Source organism: Saimiri boliviensis, chromosome 6, assembly GCF_048565385.1.
Source record: "Saimiri boliviensis isolate mSaiBol1 chromosome 6, mSaiBol1.pri, whole genome shotgun sequence".
NCBI classification, from domain to species: Eukaryota; Metazoa; Chordata; class Mammalia; order Primates; family Cebidae; genus Saimiri; species Saimiri boliviensis.
Window position 1 is genome coordinate 40,927,123 of NC_133454.1, and position 17,326 is coordinate 40,944,448.

The 17,326-nt window shown below is 35.6% G+C and overlaps 1 protein-coding gene across 1 annotated transcript in view; it reads right to left on the reverse strand.

Annotated features, from left to right (window-relative positions):
* LOC101048062 (uncharacterized) overlaps window positions 1-17,326 on the reverse strand; it is a 71,762-nt gene that overhangs the window by 51,396 nt on the left and 3,040 nt on the right. Inside the window, exons 4-9 of the mRNA XM_010334611.3 lie at window positions 16,357-16,472; window positions 15,521-15,694; window positions 14,861-15,095; window positions 14,318-14,461; window positions 12,038-12,147; window positions 11,449-11,544 (exon numbers count right to left, since the gene is read on the reverse strand). Coding sequence (XP_010332913.3) covers window positions 11,449-11,544; window positions 12,038-12,147; window positions 14,318-14,461; window positions 14,861-15,095; window positions 15,521-15,694; window positions 16,357-16,472 — 875 coding nt within the window. The remainder of the gene's footprint in view (window positions 1-11,448; window positions 11,545-12,037; window positions 12,148-14,317; window positions 14,462-14,860; window positions 15,096-15,520; window positions 15,695-16,356; window positions 16,473-17,326) is intronic.

Sequence of the window (17,326 nt, forward strand, 5' to 3'; positions counted from 1 at the left end):
GTTGTATGTAGAAAAGCCAGATATCTCCTCTCTTCTTAGTTAAATCTATAAAGATAGTTATCTAGTTCATCTAGATATAATGATAGTTTTCACCCAAAATAAATTTTCTAAAGAAAACATGTCAGGACATTGAACAAAACTGGCCCAGAAGTACCAGGCTCATTTACCAGGTTATTTTGAGTTCATATGTCAATAATGAACCAACTATTATGAGAAAGACACATGGAAGTTTCAAAACAGGAGAAAAGTTACCTAATAGCATTTAATGAAGGTAACACCTCCTATGTATTTATTGTGATTAAAAAATGAAACAATGTCAATTATCATTGTTATCATTATTACTTACGAATCTCTCTTCTAATTACTTTACAAATAGCAGTATACTGGACCCTCACAATAAACCAGTAGAATATTTATTATTTTATCAATTTTATAAGTTATTTAATAGGTTACCCTAAATAACACGAATTAAGGTTCAAATCCTATTTTTACACCACATTCCGTGTAGTAAGCCATGACACAATTTCAGTAATAATAGTTAATGTATGTTGAACCCCCATGAGGTCAAGTGCATTACTGAAATTTCACAAAAACTCCATGCGAAATGCATATTAACCTCTTTTATATGGAAAAGGAAACATATACTGTTAGGTAACTTAAGTAATTGAATGTAATCCTGTGAAAAGAAAACAGAGTATAAAGTAACTGGGGAGTAGGAGTAGAATTTCAAGTGTTCAGAATCCAGAGCCCTACTCTGAAATCATTAAATTACATTACATGACAGCTGATGAAGAGCTTCTTAAGAGAATACTGATAAGATGCTTAAGGAACTCAGACAAGATGATAAAATTCCAGGATGTGAGTTAATAGAGGCTTCTTAGAAGAGGAGACAAAAATGTTGGTTTTAAATGCAATGTAAATGTTGGAACAGGGAATGTGAAGACTTGCAAAGAGTACACAGGTTAGTTTGTGGATATCTACTCTGCCTGAGTTCTGAAGTTCTGTTTAACTTATTTCTGTGCTTAGTAAACTAATATAGTATTGACCGAATCAATATGTGGAGAAATATGATGGGCAATTAATCTAAAGAGATTAACAACAAAATAAATGCCACATATGACAAACACATAGACCCACTTCCACCACTTCTGTTCAACATGGTACTAGAAGTCCTAATCAGAGAAATTAGACAACAGAAGGATATTAAAGGCATCAAAATAGGAGAGGAAGAATTTAATATGTCCTGTTTATGAGTGAGACTATCCTACATATATTAAGAAAACACTAAATGCGCCACCAAAAATCTGCTAGAACTAATACACAAATGCAGTAAATTTGAAGGATACAAAAACAACATGCAAAAATGAGTATCATTTTTATAATAACAATAAACTAAAAATGGATGGTGAAAATCTCATTTAAAATAGCTACAAAAAATTCCACAAAATAATAAAGTATAGATGTAAAGTTTAAAAAGTTAAAGATGTATATACCCATAACTATAAAACATTGACAGAAGAAACTGAATGAGAGTCCCAAAAATGGAAAGCTATCCTGTGTTCATGGATTGTAAATATTAATATTATTAAAATGTCTATTATACCCAATAAATCTATGAATTCAATAAAATTCCTATTAAACCCCCAATGCCAATTTTTGCAGAAATAAAAAATCAATCTTTAAATTCATATGGAATTACCAAAAAAATCCAAATAACCAAAGCACTCTTGATTAAAGAACAAAACTAGGGGCATCACACAACCTGACTTTAAAACATACTACGAAGTTATGGTAATCAAACTAGAATGTAACATAAAAGCAGAGAATAGGCCGGGCGCAGTGGCTCAAGCCTGTAATCCCAGCACTTTGGGAGGCCGAGGTGGGTGGATCACGAGGTCGAGAGATCGAGACCATCCTGGTCAACATGGTGAAACCCCGTCTCTACTAAAAATACAAAAAATTAGCTGGGCATGGTGGTGCACGCTTGTAATCCCAGCTACTCAGGAGGCTGAGGCAGGAGAATTGCCTGAACCTAGGAGGTGGAGGTTGCGGTGAGCTGAGATCATGCCATTGCACTCCAGCCTGGGTAAGAAGAGCGAAACTCTGTCTCAAAAAAAAAAAAAAAAAAAAAAAACAGAGAACAAAGGAACAGGACAAAAAATTCAGAAATAAACCCAGTTATTTACAGTAAATTATTTTTGACAAAGTTTAAGAACACACAATAGGTTAAGAACATTTTCTTCAATAAATGATGTTGGGAAAATTAAATATCCATGAGCAGAAGAATGAAATTGGGCCCTTATCTGTCACCATATACAAAAATCAACTCCAAATGGATTAAACACATAAGCCCAATAACTGAAACTATGAAACTACTACACAAAAACATGGGAAAGCTTAATGACATTGGTATAGACCAGGCGTCCCCAAACTATGGCCCACGGGCTGCATGCGGCCCCCTGAGGCCATTTATCCGGCCCCCCGCTGCACTTCAGGAAGGTGCATCTCTTTCATTGGTGGTCAGTGAGAGGAGCACAGTATGTGGCGGCCCTCCAACGGTCTGAGGGACAGTGAGCTGGCCCCCTGTGTAAGAAGTTTGGGGATGCCTGGTATAGACAATGATTTTTGGATATGACACTAAAAACATGGTCAACAATAGCAAAAGTAAGAAATGAGATTACATCAAATTAAAAAGCTTTTGCAAAGCCAAGGAAACAAAAATGTGAAGAAATAACCAACTGTTAAGGACTAAATATTTGAATCCATATATTGGATAAGATATTAATATTCAAAATACATAAATTCAAAATATTCAAAAAGCACAATTCAACAGGAAGAAAACAAATATTACAAAATGAGCCAAGGAACAAAATAGACATTTTTCAAAGGAAGATGCAGAAATGCACAACAGGTATGTACAAAATGCTCAATATCTCTGATTACAGGGAGATTAAACCACAATGAGATATTGTCTCACACCTGTTAGAATGATAACAATGGCCGTTATCAAGAAAAGAAAAAAAAAGAAAAGAAAAGATAACAAGTGTTGGAAAGGATGTTGAGAAAAAGAAACTCAAGTATACCTTTGATGAAAACAGAAATTAGTATAGTCACAATGAAAAACAATAGGGAACTCCTCAAAAAGTTGAAAATAGAAGTAACAAGTGATCTAGCAATCCAAATATTTAGCATATATTTTAAAAATTAAGTCAGTATGTTGAAAAGACATATATACTTCCATTGTTATTGCAGCATTATTCTCAATAGCCAAGATATAAAATAAACCCAAGTGTCTATAGATGGATGAATGGATGGAGAAAATGTGGTTTATATCCCTATTACAACACTATTCAGCTTTAGAAAATAGAGACAAATCCTGTCATTTGTGACAACATTGATGAACATGGATAACATTATATTAAATAAAATAAGCCAAGCTGGGCACCAAAAGACAAATACCACATGATCTTATTGATATGTAAAATCTAAGAGTTAAACTCATAAAAGCAGAGGGTAGAATGGAAGTGATTAGGAGAAGGCAGGAATTTTGGGGAGATGTCAAAGGAAACATTTCAATTAGATTGGATAAATAGTTTTAAGAAATCTATTGCACCACATAGTGACTATAGTTAATGATGTATTCTTGAAAATTGACAGTGTAAATTTTAAGTGCTATAATCACACAAAAAAATAAGCATATGTGGTAATGCTATGTTATTTAGCTCTTTAGGCATTCTACAATATATATTTCAAACATCATTTTGTACATAAGTATATAAAATTTTTATTTGCCAATTAAATAAATAAAGTAATTTTTATAAACAAAGAAGTTAGTTTGAGATCCTCTTTTCATAATCTATAAATTCTCATAGCATCAATTATAAGTTTAAAATAATCAATCAATTACTCAAATGTATAGATCAACCCAGATGCAGATCCCATATGGAAACCCAAACGTCCAACAATGAGACATCACTTAAAATTATCCCACAACCTCATTAAATTGAACTTTTAAAAATGAACTGCTCATTTTTTTTTCTATTTCCATTCTTCCTTTCCTGTATATAGTAAAAATTAGTATCAAACCTCCAAGTGCAGGAAAGCAGCAAAACCTGGTGATACTAAACTTCTTTTGCCTTCCTTATGTCTTATTCCCTAACTCAATTCACACTTCATTAATTTTATTTACTAAACATTTTCAGAATCTGATCGCTAGTTTTAATTGTAAATGTTCATTACTTCTATTCAGTCCAACACCCTTCCTTCCTTCCTTCCTTCCTTTCTCTCCCTCCCTTCTCTCTCTCTCTTTCTCTCTTTCTTTCTTTTTCTTTCTTTCCTTATTTTTCTTTCTTCTCTCTCTCTCTTTCTTTCTTCTTTCTTTCTTTCTTCTTTCCTTCTGTCTGTCTGTCTTCTCTGTCACCCAGGCTGGAGTGCACTGGCACTATCTCTGTTCACTGTAACCTCTGCCTCCTGAGTTCAAGCAGTTCTCTGCCTCAGCCTCCCGAGGAGCTGGGATTACAGGTGCCGACTACCATGTCTGGCTAATTTTTGTTTTTTTATTGGAGATGGGGTTCACCATCTAGATCAGGCTGGTCTTGAACTCCTGACCACATGCCTCAGCCTCCCACAGTGCTGGGATTACAGGTGTGAGCCTCTTTCTTTTTCTTTTCTTTTCTTTTTTTTTTTTTTTTTTTTTTTTTGCCAGAGTCTCACTCTGTTGCCCAAGATGGAGTGCAGTGTCATGATTTCGGCTCACTACAACCACTGCTTCCAGGATTCAAGCAGTTCTCCTGCCTCAGCCTCCTAAGTAGCTGGGATTATGGGCATGTGCCACCACACCCAGCTAATGTTTTGTATTTTTAGTAGAGACAGGGCTTCACCCTGTTGACCAGCCTGGTCTTGAACTCCTGACCATCTGGTGATCCACCCACCTTGGCCTCCCAAAGTGCTGGGATTACAGGACCCTTTCTTTCTTAATTACACAGAATCCCTTATAAACCTTCTATTAGTCCCTTCTATTCTATTCTTCACAATGAAGAATGTTCCAATATCTGGATTTGACCATGAAACCTCTCAGCTTATTCTAACCTAGGCCTTCTCATTCAGCCCCATGTGATACTGTCCCCACCTTGCTCATTATATTCAAAACATTCTGCTCTTCACATAGTTTTTAGTCCAGTCTTCCACCTTCTCATTGTTTCCTGTTCTCGTTATGTTCTCTGTTTATTTTTCAAGTCTAATATTAGATGGCACTTATTTATTTATAGGGGATGGAGGATGGAGTCTCGATCTGTCACCCAGGCTGGAGTGCAGTGGCACGATCTCGGCCGACTGAAACCTCTGCCTCCCAGATTCAAGTGGTTCTCCTGCCTCAGCCTTTGGAGCAGATGGGACCACAGGCACCCACCACCACGCCCAGGTAATTTTGTGTGTGTATATTTACAGTAGAGATGGGATTTCACTATATTAGTCAGGATGGTCTTGATCTCCTGACCTCATGATCTACCTCCATGACCTCCCAAAGTGCTGGGATTATAGGCGTGACCCACCACACCTGGCCCAAATGGGGTGGCACGTTTTTTTCAGGCAGTCCTCTCTGAGTATCTGAGGGGACAGAGTGTCAGTGGTACATGCCCCTAGGGCACCTTGTTTATTCTTAGAGTAGCATACTTTTTACCTTTGTAATTTCCAGCCTACTTATCAGCATCCATCATTAGATTTTATGTTCTATGAGGACATGTGGCCATAAACTAGGCCTGCACTACTGACATTCAAGGGAAGTCTAATAATTATCTACTGAATCACTAGCTGAGTGAATGTAGAAACAAATGAATAAAATTTAGGTATGGCCCAACTCTTGAAGAATATTTAATAAAAAGTAAGTTTGATTTTATTTAATAGGCAATAAGCACACCCTGGAAGTTTTCAGCAGAGGGAAGGCATATTTACTCTCCTATTCATTCCACAAAATTTAGTGAGCATTAGTTTGTGAAAAATGCTCTCTCAGTGGTGAGGGTACCATTTTGGGGGAATATTCTTATACATTCAAGCTTATAGTCAAGTGGAAAGATAGATATGCAAATAAGTAAAATAAAAAGCATTGTAAGAATTTAAATAATGAGCAGATGCTCAAGATAAGCATGAGCAAAGTGTGTTTGAGAAGACAGCTGTCCAGATGTGGGAGGGCTTGGCACTGAGACTGGAAAGACTAGAAGAAATTTGGCCCTTCGGCAAGTAAGGACTGGTCTCGTGGCAGAGAGTAGTGAGGGAAGAAGCACAAAGGCTTTTGTGTGTCTAAAGTAATCAGGAAGCTGGGAGGGCTGGGCCAGAACTGAAGTGGGCGTGATCAGAGACAGGGCCCCCATTTGAACATGTTTCTTTGCTGAAAATTGACATAACATTAGAGTGTTGAGTTTAAGAGTCAGGCCAACCTAGATTCAGTCTTCTCAACAGACATTAAACCAAATAAATTTTTTTTAGTCCTTTTCCAGATATCTTCTTCAACTATAAAATGGCAATAATAGCACAAACTTAATTGACTGACTTTAAATATTCAGAGAAAGTGCATATACCTATCTTGCAGTACTATTTTTGAAAAACAGTTTTCATTGATTATTTTTTGTTATTTTACTAATCACAGAATTAAAGTTGCAGTGATAATAAAAATGAATGGAATAATTTAGAGGCCAAATTCATCAAGAGCACAGTTTTGGTTCTAGGCAAAGTGATGTGAAATTCCTACACATTTTATATAGGATACTGTTTTTCACAAGTTTCAGTTAACAAACACAAACTACGCATGGTTGTTTACAATGATTAATTCACTTAACTTATTTTTGATTTGTGCTTTTCAATTTCTCTTATCTATTATCTAATGATTCCCCTGATTCCAGTCCATGACTGGTAAAGTCAGCCTGCCTGGCCAAAGAGGTAGCATAGCCATGACTGTGAATTTGTCTTACTCCTCCCTGGCCAAAGGCTTTATTAGTATCACATAATAGACAAAAAAATGAAAAAGCAATTTCTGCATTTTAGGAGTTTAAATTGAATGTTGTGAGGTGAGACATAAACACTGGAGATAATTAAACTACAGGGAGAATCAAATTAATAAAGAAACTCAATAGCAAGGAACTACGAGTGAAGTAAAATAGAGCAAATACTTGTTTTTTTTCTTATGAACCTAAAATCATGCCTTAGAGTGATTAATGGAAAAATGAAAGAATATTTTGAAAGATAGAAGCACTTATCTGAAAGTTTAGGTATTTTTCAAATGGCAAATAGGAAGGCAATGTATGTTACTGAGGAAGAAAATTACATTAATAGATCCCTAGCATGTGAGAAGTGAGAGTTAACTAACTGACCAACTTTGCTAATAATGCTAACCTGTAGAAGAATCTATGCCAGGCTAGCTTCCTAAGAATTGTCTGCTGATCTTTAAGGGTAATAAATGTCTATAGTCTATTAAAGATTTAGCTATTCAGATAGTATAATCTAATGTTTTAAATATGACTACAAATTATTCATATATGTTACAAGGTTTAGAAACCACTGATCTATTCTAGTTTCTTCCTTTTTTCAATAAGGAGAATGAAACCAAAGAAGCAATATGACCTGGTGGAATACTAGCTGCCTAAGTAGCTCAGGAATCCAACTCTTAGACTTTTTCAGCTTCTGTGTATAAGACAGTCAGCTGAAAGTAGTGTGCAGAATGGACTGAAGGGTTAAGCTTTGGAGAGTGGGAAGCCAGTTAAAAATCTGTGAAGGCAACCCAAGAAATATGGCATTACAATAGTTAGTACCAGGACTACATAGAAAGGTGGAAAAAAATGCAATCACTTTAAACATCCCAATAATATAATTCAAGACAAGAGATGACAACGTGTTGAGAACACAGAGACTCTCAGATTTGTTTCTAGGAAGAAGGTTCATAGTCTGGAAAATTAATTTGGGATCAAGAGGAAGCAGAGAAGATTTCAGAGTGCATTTAGAAATTTCTGGAGTTTTCTCAAACCAACACTTTACTCTGTCTATTTTTTACTCTCCCTTTGATTACTAGAAGCTGAAAGAAAGGAATTAACCTTTTGCTGGCTTGAAAACATGTAGAAAACATAGTCTTCTTCAGTGTCTCCAACACTGGGTCTCATGATTCAAACTACATGCCACCAATAACAGAAAGATCCAGTGTGCACTATTGGCTTATTTCCCTTTCGGTATTTCTCCCTGTCACACAGCAATAAATCAAGGGTTTTCTAAGACCTGAGTCCCCAGCTCCTAGTCAGAAAAGAACCCCAGACTCACTAGCAATAGCTAACAGCCCCTGTCTCTTCATGTAGCACTGGAAAGTGCCTCAGACTCAGAAATAAAAGTCACAGGTATTTCCTTATTGCAAGGGGTGAGGACACATGATTACAGATTATAAAGCTGCTGCTTGGAACTTCTAGGTTCATCATAGGGAAGTGCCCTATAGTCAGCCAAGTGGCTTTCTAGTCCTAAACTCTAGTTTCTTCCCTTGGAAAAAAATGCAAATGACAAAACATTGTTCTGTGGTTTGACACCTCAGCCTGGTTTTCTTTTTCCTTTTCTCTTTCCATAGCTCCATACCTTCTTCTATTCATCCTTCTCTTCTGATCTGTTAGTTATTTTACCACTACTCATCTAAAAAAACCTGTCCTGAATGAGTAAAATCTAACTAGTTTCCTTGCATCTTCCCATAAGAATTAACCAAATATTTCGTATATCTTGGGTTTCTTTGTTTTTCATTTCAATTTTTACTTGAGATTCAGGGGTACATATGCAGGTTTGTTACATGAGTATGTTAGGTGATGCAGAGGTTTGTGGTACAATTTATTTCATCCCCTAGGTAGTGAGAATAGCACCCAGTACATAGTATTTCAGCTCTTACGTTACTTCTTCACTTCTCCCTCTAGTAGTTCCCTGTGTCTGTTATTCCCATCTTTAGGTCCATGTGTATGCAATATTTAGCCTATAACTTATAAATGAGATTATGTGATATTTGGTTTTCTGTTTCTGCATTAATTTGCTTAGAATAATGGCCTCCAGTTGCATCCATGTTGCTGCAAAGGGCAGGATTTCATTTTTATGGCTATGTAATATTCCATAGTAGGTATGTAGCACATTTTTTTTAAGCCAATCCACAATTAATGGACAACTGGGTTGATTCTATTTTTTTTGGCTATGGTGAATAGTGCTGTGACAAACATTTAAAGGCACATGTCTTTTTGATAGAACAGTATATTTTCCTTTGGGGATACAGCCAGTAAGGGGATACTTGGTCAAATAAATGATAGTTCTGCTTTTAGTTCTTTGGTAAATCTCCAAACTGCTTTTCACAAAGATGGATGCATCACATTACTGGACTTCAAGCTATGCTGGAAGTGTACAGTAACCACAACAGCAAGGTGTTGGTACAAAAAACAGACACATAGCACAATGGAACAGAATAGAGAACCCCAGAATAAAGCCACACACCTATAACCAACTGATAACAAAGTCAACAAAAATAAATAAGGAAAGGATTGTTTATTCAATAAATGTATTTCTTGTTTAAACTGTGCTGAGGAATCATGAAGGTGTCTTTTCTTCCCCATCTTCCTGTCGTCTCACCCTCTGATTGGAGATCATTCTGAAGGAATCTTCTTATCTACTTCCTAGAATGCTTTTCTTCAACTGCCTAAAACTGCTTTAACAGTTCATGTTTACTGAGGGTGGCAATTTACTTCTGCTTTTTGAGCAAAGACATAGTTTTTGAGCACAGATGTAGTTTCAGATTGTAGTAGAATGTGCATGATAGTGCAGAAGAGATATGCCCAGAAAAACAGTTAATCAAAAGCAAAAAAAAAAAAAAAAAAAAAAGAGAGAGAGAGAGAAAGATTGTAATGTGTTCAACTATGAAGATTTTTAAAAGCTCAAAAATTTACTCTCATTTAATGTGTTTAAGATTAGAAAAAAAAAAACCCATATTTGCAAGTAAAAGGGTAGTTCTTCAAATCCTCCCTAAATCTTAACATCTCGGAGTGAATGATTTTACCACAAACTCATTTTCTCTGCACCATGGGGGGACCTCATTGCACATACCGTGCATCCTAGTGTTTTTTCAGGGTGTCATGCATCATCTGCCAAGTGCTTCATTTTTGATGGCTGTCTTATCTTTTCAAGGATTCTGTGAACTACTGAGGATCTAGGGTTGATTCAAAATTTACTTTTTTTTTGTCTTAAATACTTTAGCAAAGGGTAGAAGTATGCAAGTTCTGTTTATGAATTTGTCAGTAGTAAACCATGAGATTTGGGAAAAGTTCCTTATCATACTGCACTGTCACTATCATAACTAACTGTCTTCCCCCATCTCTCCTGCTAAGCTCTAAATTATTTGAAGTCAGATACCTGCTGTAATCTGTATCTGCATCTCTAAAGCAGAAAGTCTAGCAAATGGTTTTTCTTTTCTTTTAAAAAATAGCACAACATAAATTTTTGTTTAGGAAAGTAATTAATAACTTTGCTATGTTCATAAGTCTGATGTTATTTTTGTATTTTTGTATTTTATTTTAACTCTGGGAAAGAAAGGTGCCAATAGCCAGTTTGAGTCATATAGATTAAGTCAAACACTCTAAGTTCATTAGTCTCTCTAAGTTCCAACCCCTGTTTCTTCAGTGTGGGAGAAAACTCAGGACAAGTTTTCATTTTTCTAACAGATTTATTAATTCAAAAGTTTTTTATTTATCAGACATAATTCCAAAAACCTTTAAAGAGTGAAGGATAACTTCATGTCCTATGAGGAAAAAGAAATAAAAATAAACAGGAAAGAATTTTGCTAAAAGACATGCAAGTTATACAGTTATACCACCAATGGGAACACACACAATCTTAAAAGGAAAGACTGTATGCTATGTTTAAATATACTTTGCTGAAGTGAAGGGGAGAAATATCTAAAGGTGAGCATTCATAGTCTTACAGCCACTTCTAGGTAAATATCAGCTGACTCTCAGAAGGGGTCTAAATGAAAAACTTTTGGAGAAGAGAAATGTGCAGTGCACTGAACAGAAGAAAGGTATTACTTCAGCATTTTCTGTATATTATAATATGACTTGATTATTTCTTATCCAAAATGCATGCTACCAGAAGTATTTTGAATTTCAGAAATTTTTTTATATTGGAATATCTGCAGCATACTTACTGGTTTATCATCTCTAATCCAAAAACCTGGAATTTGAAATGCTTCAATAAACATTTCCTTTAAATATCATATGGGCACTCAAACAGTTTTGGATTTTAGAGCATTTCAAATTCTAATGTTTGGATTAAGGATTTTCAACCTGTAGACCTAAAGTCCTTGACTAAAATGCACTTTCAGTATGCTTTCCTGAACCTTCCCACACTCCCGACCATACACACATACATGTCCACAGATATTCACACACTTTCCTTATTTTAATATCCTGGGAAGAGGTAGAAACGTCTTGTCAAAGTCACCCTTTCAGTGGTGGGCATCTGCACTCTACCATCTGTTCGCTCAAATGAAAGTCGAACCTAAAAGGGAAAGGAAAATCTGTAGACCTTTTTTTTCTGAGATTTTTTTCAAGAGATTCTTGTGTTATGTCAAAAAGACTACAACAAACATAGCAAAATAAGTGACAAAAACAAAAATTACTTCCATCTGCAGTAAGTGTAGCCATATACATATCAAAGCAATGAATGACCCTCCTCAGGGCTTTTAAAATCTGCTGCTGGATCTAATAGCCATGAGGAACACAGGCAAATTAGAGGCCACAAATAAGGTAAATTATTTGTCTCTGCAGGGCAGGAGCAGGGTGAAACTGAATTATTGTTTTCTCAAGGCTGTGGGTCATAACAGGTTGGACCTGGCTCCCAGATTTCTCCCCTCTCCAAAGAACTTCGAAACTCTTGGAAAGAAGGGTAGTATTAGAAGATAAACATGTCCAGATCTGCTTTCTATGCTTCCAATTGCAATAGCCAAGCATTCAGGGAGGTAGTATGAAAATAGTATCCACTAGAGCCTTACCTTGCGGAAAATTTCCTCCACATCACAGGAACAGGCATATTCTTGCAAATGTTCAATGAGTCTCATAATAAAAACAGAGCCCTTTGTGGGATGTCTCCAAGAAACATTATCTGTTGATAAAGCACATTTCAAATCTCAAGACAGGCTCTTGCCTGAAGCAAGAGAAGAAACCCTAGTATTTCTACTCCAGCCAAGGTATGTTTAAAATCATAAATTTAGTATCAAGTAAGGAAAAGGCAGAATGGAGTACAGGGGAGTGATTGGGATTTGGAAAATAAATATCTAAATGTACATTCCGAAAGTGATACTACTGACTGTGATTTAAGTTAATTATGCATTATGATATGTAATAGACTCAGCTATACAAGGGATGGTAATAATTTCGTACATAAGAGATATCTGAGGTCACACGAGTGTCTGAGATAACACAGGATATGTAACATTCAGTCTATACAGGATAACTATGTTAATAAATTCTCAATATGTACTTCATTAAAAATAATTAAGTAACATTGACAGTAAGATTTTACATACAAAAAAATTAACTATAAAAATCATAAACAGAACAAAAGTAGAAATCTAGGAGGAGTTGATAAGGAAATAAGCACATCATATGGCAGCATAAACAGTTCTTATGAAGAACAGAAATACTAAGAAAAATAATATTAATTTATTACCTGGTAGACATAGAAGTAATGAAGATCTAAAATTATACAAAGCAAAGCTTAAGAGAAAGACAGTAGCAATAGCTCCGTGTATAATGACAGACACATTCTTTAATGACACATTTTAGCCAGTTATAATGGTCATAAAGTATATATTGATAATAAAATTCTATTTAGAAACATAGCTATCTCAGCTAAAGGAAGTCTTTAACTAAGACTTGTTCTGGTAACAGGAGGTAGGTAAGAGATGATGGCGACAGATGTCTCTGCAAACGTTTTGTGAAATAAGAAAGTAGATGGTTACTTTTCTACAAGAAATTACTGGGATGTGGTTGGGATTGGCACAGCAGAATGTGGAGATGGCTCTAACATGGAAGTTATATATAACTAAATTAGTGTTCCTGACAGTCATCTGGAAAGGAGGAGTAAGGAAAGTGAAAGAAAAGAAAGACACATAAATCAGCCAGGTTCATGATGAGAAGCCAGGGGCCTACAAAGAGCCACACAGAGAGGGGTGAATGTGAAAGTCTGGGATCAAAGGATATTAAATGTCCAGTTCTGTCTGATATTAAAGTCTACTATATGTTATATGCACTCAGGATGAAAATGCATGGTTTTTTTTGTATGATACCATTGTTTCTGAATATTGGAAACAAAATATTTAGTTCTACATCAGGGCATGTTCAACACAATGTAGAACCAAGCTTAGGAAAGAAGATAACTGATTTTAGAAAATACTTTAGAAAACTTAACTATTTGAGCAGAGGCAGCGCCTTTGGGAAACAGGTGACTGAGAGAATGCGAGTCCTCTCAGCAAACTGCCAAATGTGGTGAATGAAAGAATTTAAAGAATTTTTATTTAAACCTTGCTTAGAAAGTAATTGAATTAAGTTATAAAATAAAAATATTTTAAATAATAGCAGATCTTTAATGTGTGCTTTATTTTGTGTCATGTCCAATATTTCAAATATATTAATTTATTCAATCCTTAGAAAAATAATATTTATATCCACATATTAGTGAGCAATTCGAGGAAAACCCAGGGAGGAACTAGCAGAGCTGGTTTACAAAGTACTAAATGGTTGTATCAGTCAATAATGGCAAAATTCTTACTCCAAAGTATACATTTAGATTAATTCAAATATATTCTGACTTACACACTTCATGCTTATAGATAAAACCCTCTTTAATTTAGGGCCCCAAAGTGCCTCACTTGCTATTCTACTTTTCTGAATGCAGCTCCCACTCTTCTTTTATAAATATTTGATGTCTGGGAAAATTGGACCAATGAATGATCTCAACATGGCAGAACTTTTCTATGCAGGGTCAGATCCTAATGTACTACAGCACAGAATGTCTTCCATTTAACTGTTAGGGCTCAGCATTCTAATAAAAATTTTGAAACATAGACAAATTATCTTATTACGAATTCATTGAACAGATATGTAAAATTGATCTCTTGGATAAAGGTAATTGTGTGTATAACTTGGAACAAAGCTTGAGCTAGTCTTTAAAAATCTTATCTAAATTCCATGCAGGATAGACCCTCTAGTGGGTGATTGTCACTTTTTGTATTGATAACCCCAACAAAGATATCCTGTGTAGAACCTGTTACCTGGTGTGGAAGAGCAGAAAGAAATAAAATCCTTCTCTATGTGGGCTTTCCTAATGGCATCATCTTCAAACTCTTCTGTAGTTGGAAAAGATGTGTTTTCAGAAACTCCTCCTGAGTCTTTTAACCACACCACACCTTCGTTCTCTGGAAAGACACAGTTTGGTTTGTTACTAGTACCAATGGCTGAGAAGATGATGTTTTCCTCCTAGCCTCTGTTCCATGATATTTATTAATGTGTTTGCTCTATAATTAATTAACATGCAAATACACACATACGTTTCAGTTAAAATCTTTTCAACAATTCTCAACTTTTCTGACCATCAAACAAATTCGAAAAATGTCCAAACATCAAAGTCTCAAGCTTTAATATGGAACAAATATCTACCAACCAGCCAGTCAATTCATAGAAACCACAATCTTGAGTACTGACATTACATGTTCTTTGACATTAAAAGACAGACAAAAAGAAACAGAAAAATCCTAGATGCATACAGATGAGGATAGCATTTAATGTCTGGTGTTTTCAAAGACATCAGCACTCACCACCACGGCAGGCCTGGATGATGATCACCTTGGGTTTGTCCTTCAAACTTGGGCAGTTCCTGGTATTCAAATTTCTAAAGATTTCATTGACTTGTAATATATCTGGGACTTGCTCAGAGTATTTCTTCCCACAAATGCCTTCCCGAATACCATGAGACATGAACACCAGGAAGGTGCTGTCAGAGGTCTTGTGCTCTGGGCGGTGTGCAAATGCCTCCAGCTCTGTCGTCATTTCCTGAAAGAGACCATACCGCTGATTTTGCACTATGTAATTACTATCATGGTACCTTGGAAAGCCAATAAATAAATACTTAAGGAATTGCTTAAGGAATTCCATGACAAACAATGGAGTGCCAAAAAAGTTTTAGTCTTAATTTTGAGAAAGAAAAGTGTTATAGAAAGTCATCCTGAGTTATCTTGTAGTGAGACAGTGACATTACTGAGCTAATAAAACATTCCCCAATTAAGTTCCACTAAGTTCGTGCTGAAAGACTCTTATGTTACAAGGGACTATGTAGTATCCAGCACTCTTTTCTGGCAAGTTTATATTTTAGATTATCAAGAGATTACATTTCTTGGTCTTAGAACCAAGCTTTCTAATATTATTTAGTTATATGAAGGGCATAACCATTGTCTCTTAGTTCTGATAATAGAACTTACTGAAGCAATGAGATTTTTTCTCACATCCACACTGTACCCCAGATTTTTTAGCAGCATTTCCATGCCTATGATGTCAACATCAGCTCCAGTTCTTCTAGGAAGACTGTCAAATTCTTCATTGCAGATAATGAGAGCAAGACGTGTGCGGCTTGACCCATTCATTGTTGGATAAATCTATAGGAAATGGAGTTTGAATTAACAGCCTTGTCCTCTCCAATTAAATATTCACCTTGCTGGTTTATGACAGCTTTCTCTTCCTTAGTCCTATGAAGATACCAAATCCCATGAACTGTACATTGAAAAGGGGTAACAGAATTGAGTGCTGTTTCAAGAGGAGGCATGGAAATTGCAAATGCCCAGATGGCAGCTGACCTACTGACTTCATTGTTCTTGATATGTAGGATTTTGAAAGATGCACAAGCTTTGAAGCAAAAATGACTGAATTCTAAAACTGATTTCTTCAATTTCTGATTATTTATCTTTGGGCAAAATATTTAACAATCCTATATCTCAGCTTCTTGATCTCTAAAATGGGCTATGTTTAGGTTTAAAATTATATATTATCGTGTGCAAATTGCTTAGACCAATGCCCACTCATAGTAAGCATTCAATAGCTGCCATCACTGATGTTATTTACCCAGGAATTGGATCCAATTTGGAACTCTTTCTCAAAACCTGGGATTTTAGGATATAGAAATTCTTTATGTGAGAGGAGCAAAAGTATAATTCTCCAGAACTACTCGATGAAATTGGCTCTAAGAAACGGTCACTGCATTTCAGAACTGCCCCAAGTATATCTTTCACCCCACTCTATCCGTGTGTTTTGAGCATGGCACCTCTGCCGACTGTTCTTTCTGTATCCTTTCAACTTCTTCTGGGGAGCAAAGCTTGACATTCCCTTCTGGGCCCGAGGATATGAGCATAGTTGGCTTGTTCTGCACTGCCCAAGGAGCTGCAAGAGACAAAGAACATTATGAACCATGGCATTCCTCTTTGTTCCGCTATGTGTTTCTTACAGCCTCACCTATGGATGAAGACACAGAAGAGGAAATGCACTCTGAGGAGGACAATCCTGATCTACATCAACACAGCTGAAAGAGTTTGCTGCTAATGGAAAACATTTCAATACAGAGATCCCTGGGTATGTATTACAGGGATCTACTTTCATATTTCAAGATCAGCATTACTACAAGCATTTTAGATACTTACATAGAAAAGGAAAATTTCAAGTCTATGTCTGGTAAAACACTCAGAAAACCATGTGTGAGGTAAAATAGAAGATAAACTTTTTCAAAAGATTCAAATCCTAGGATAAAATTTAATGCGAGCAGTCTTAATTAAATCTACTGAAATATTTTTAAAATATATGTTTATCTTTTTATTTATTTACTTAATAGACATGGTAGTAAGCACTAGAAATATTTTTTAATATGTATCTTTGTCTTGTCCTTCAGGATCTCTTCTTTCTATATATACATGTGTAAGGACAAGAATATTGAATATATAAAAGACAATGAATATAAAATAGAATGATGAATGCTAAAATCAAGGTGCACACTAGATGGATTCATAGCACTAAACACTGATTACACACGCACGCATATGAGGAAATGTTTTCACAGAGTTTGAGAGAAAATGCTTGAGGCTTTTATTTGATCACAGGTTCAACACAATCTGACAATGTGATGTATTTGTTAAAGAAATTAATGTAATCTTTGTCTCAAAATAGAAATAAGTTTTCTAGATATGTGGAGGATCTTTTAGAAACTATTAAAACAAAAAATATTTAATTTTAAGAACAAATTT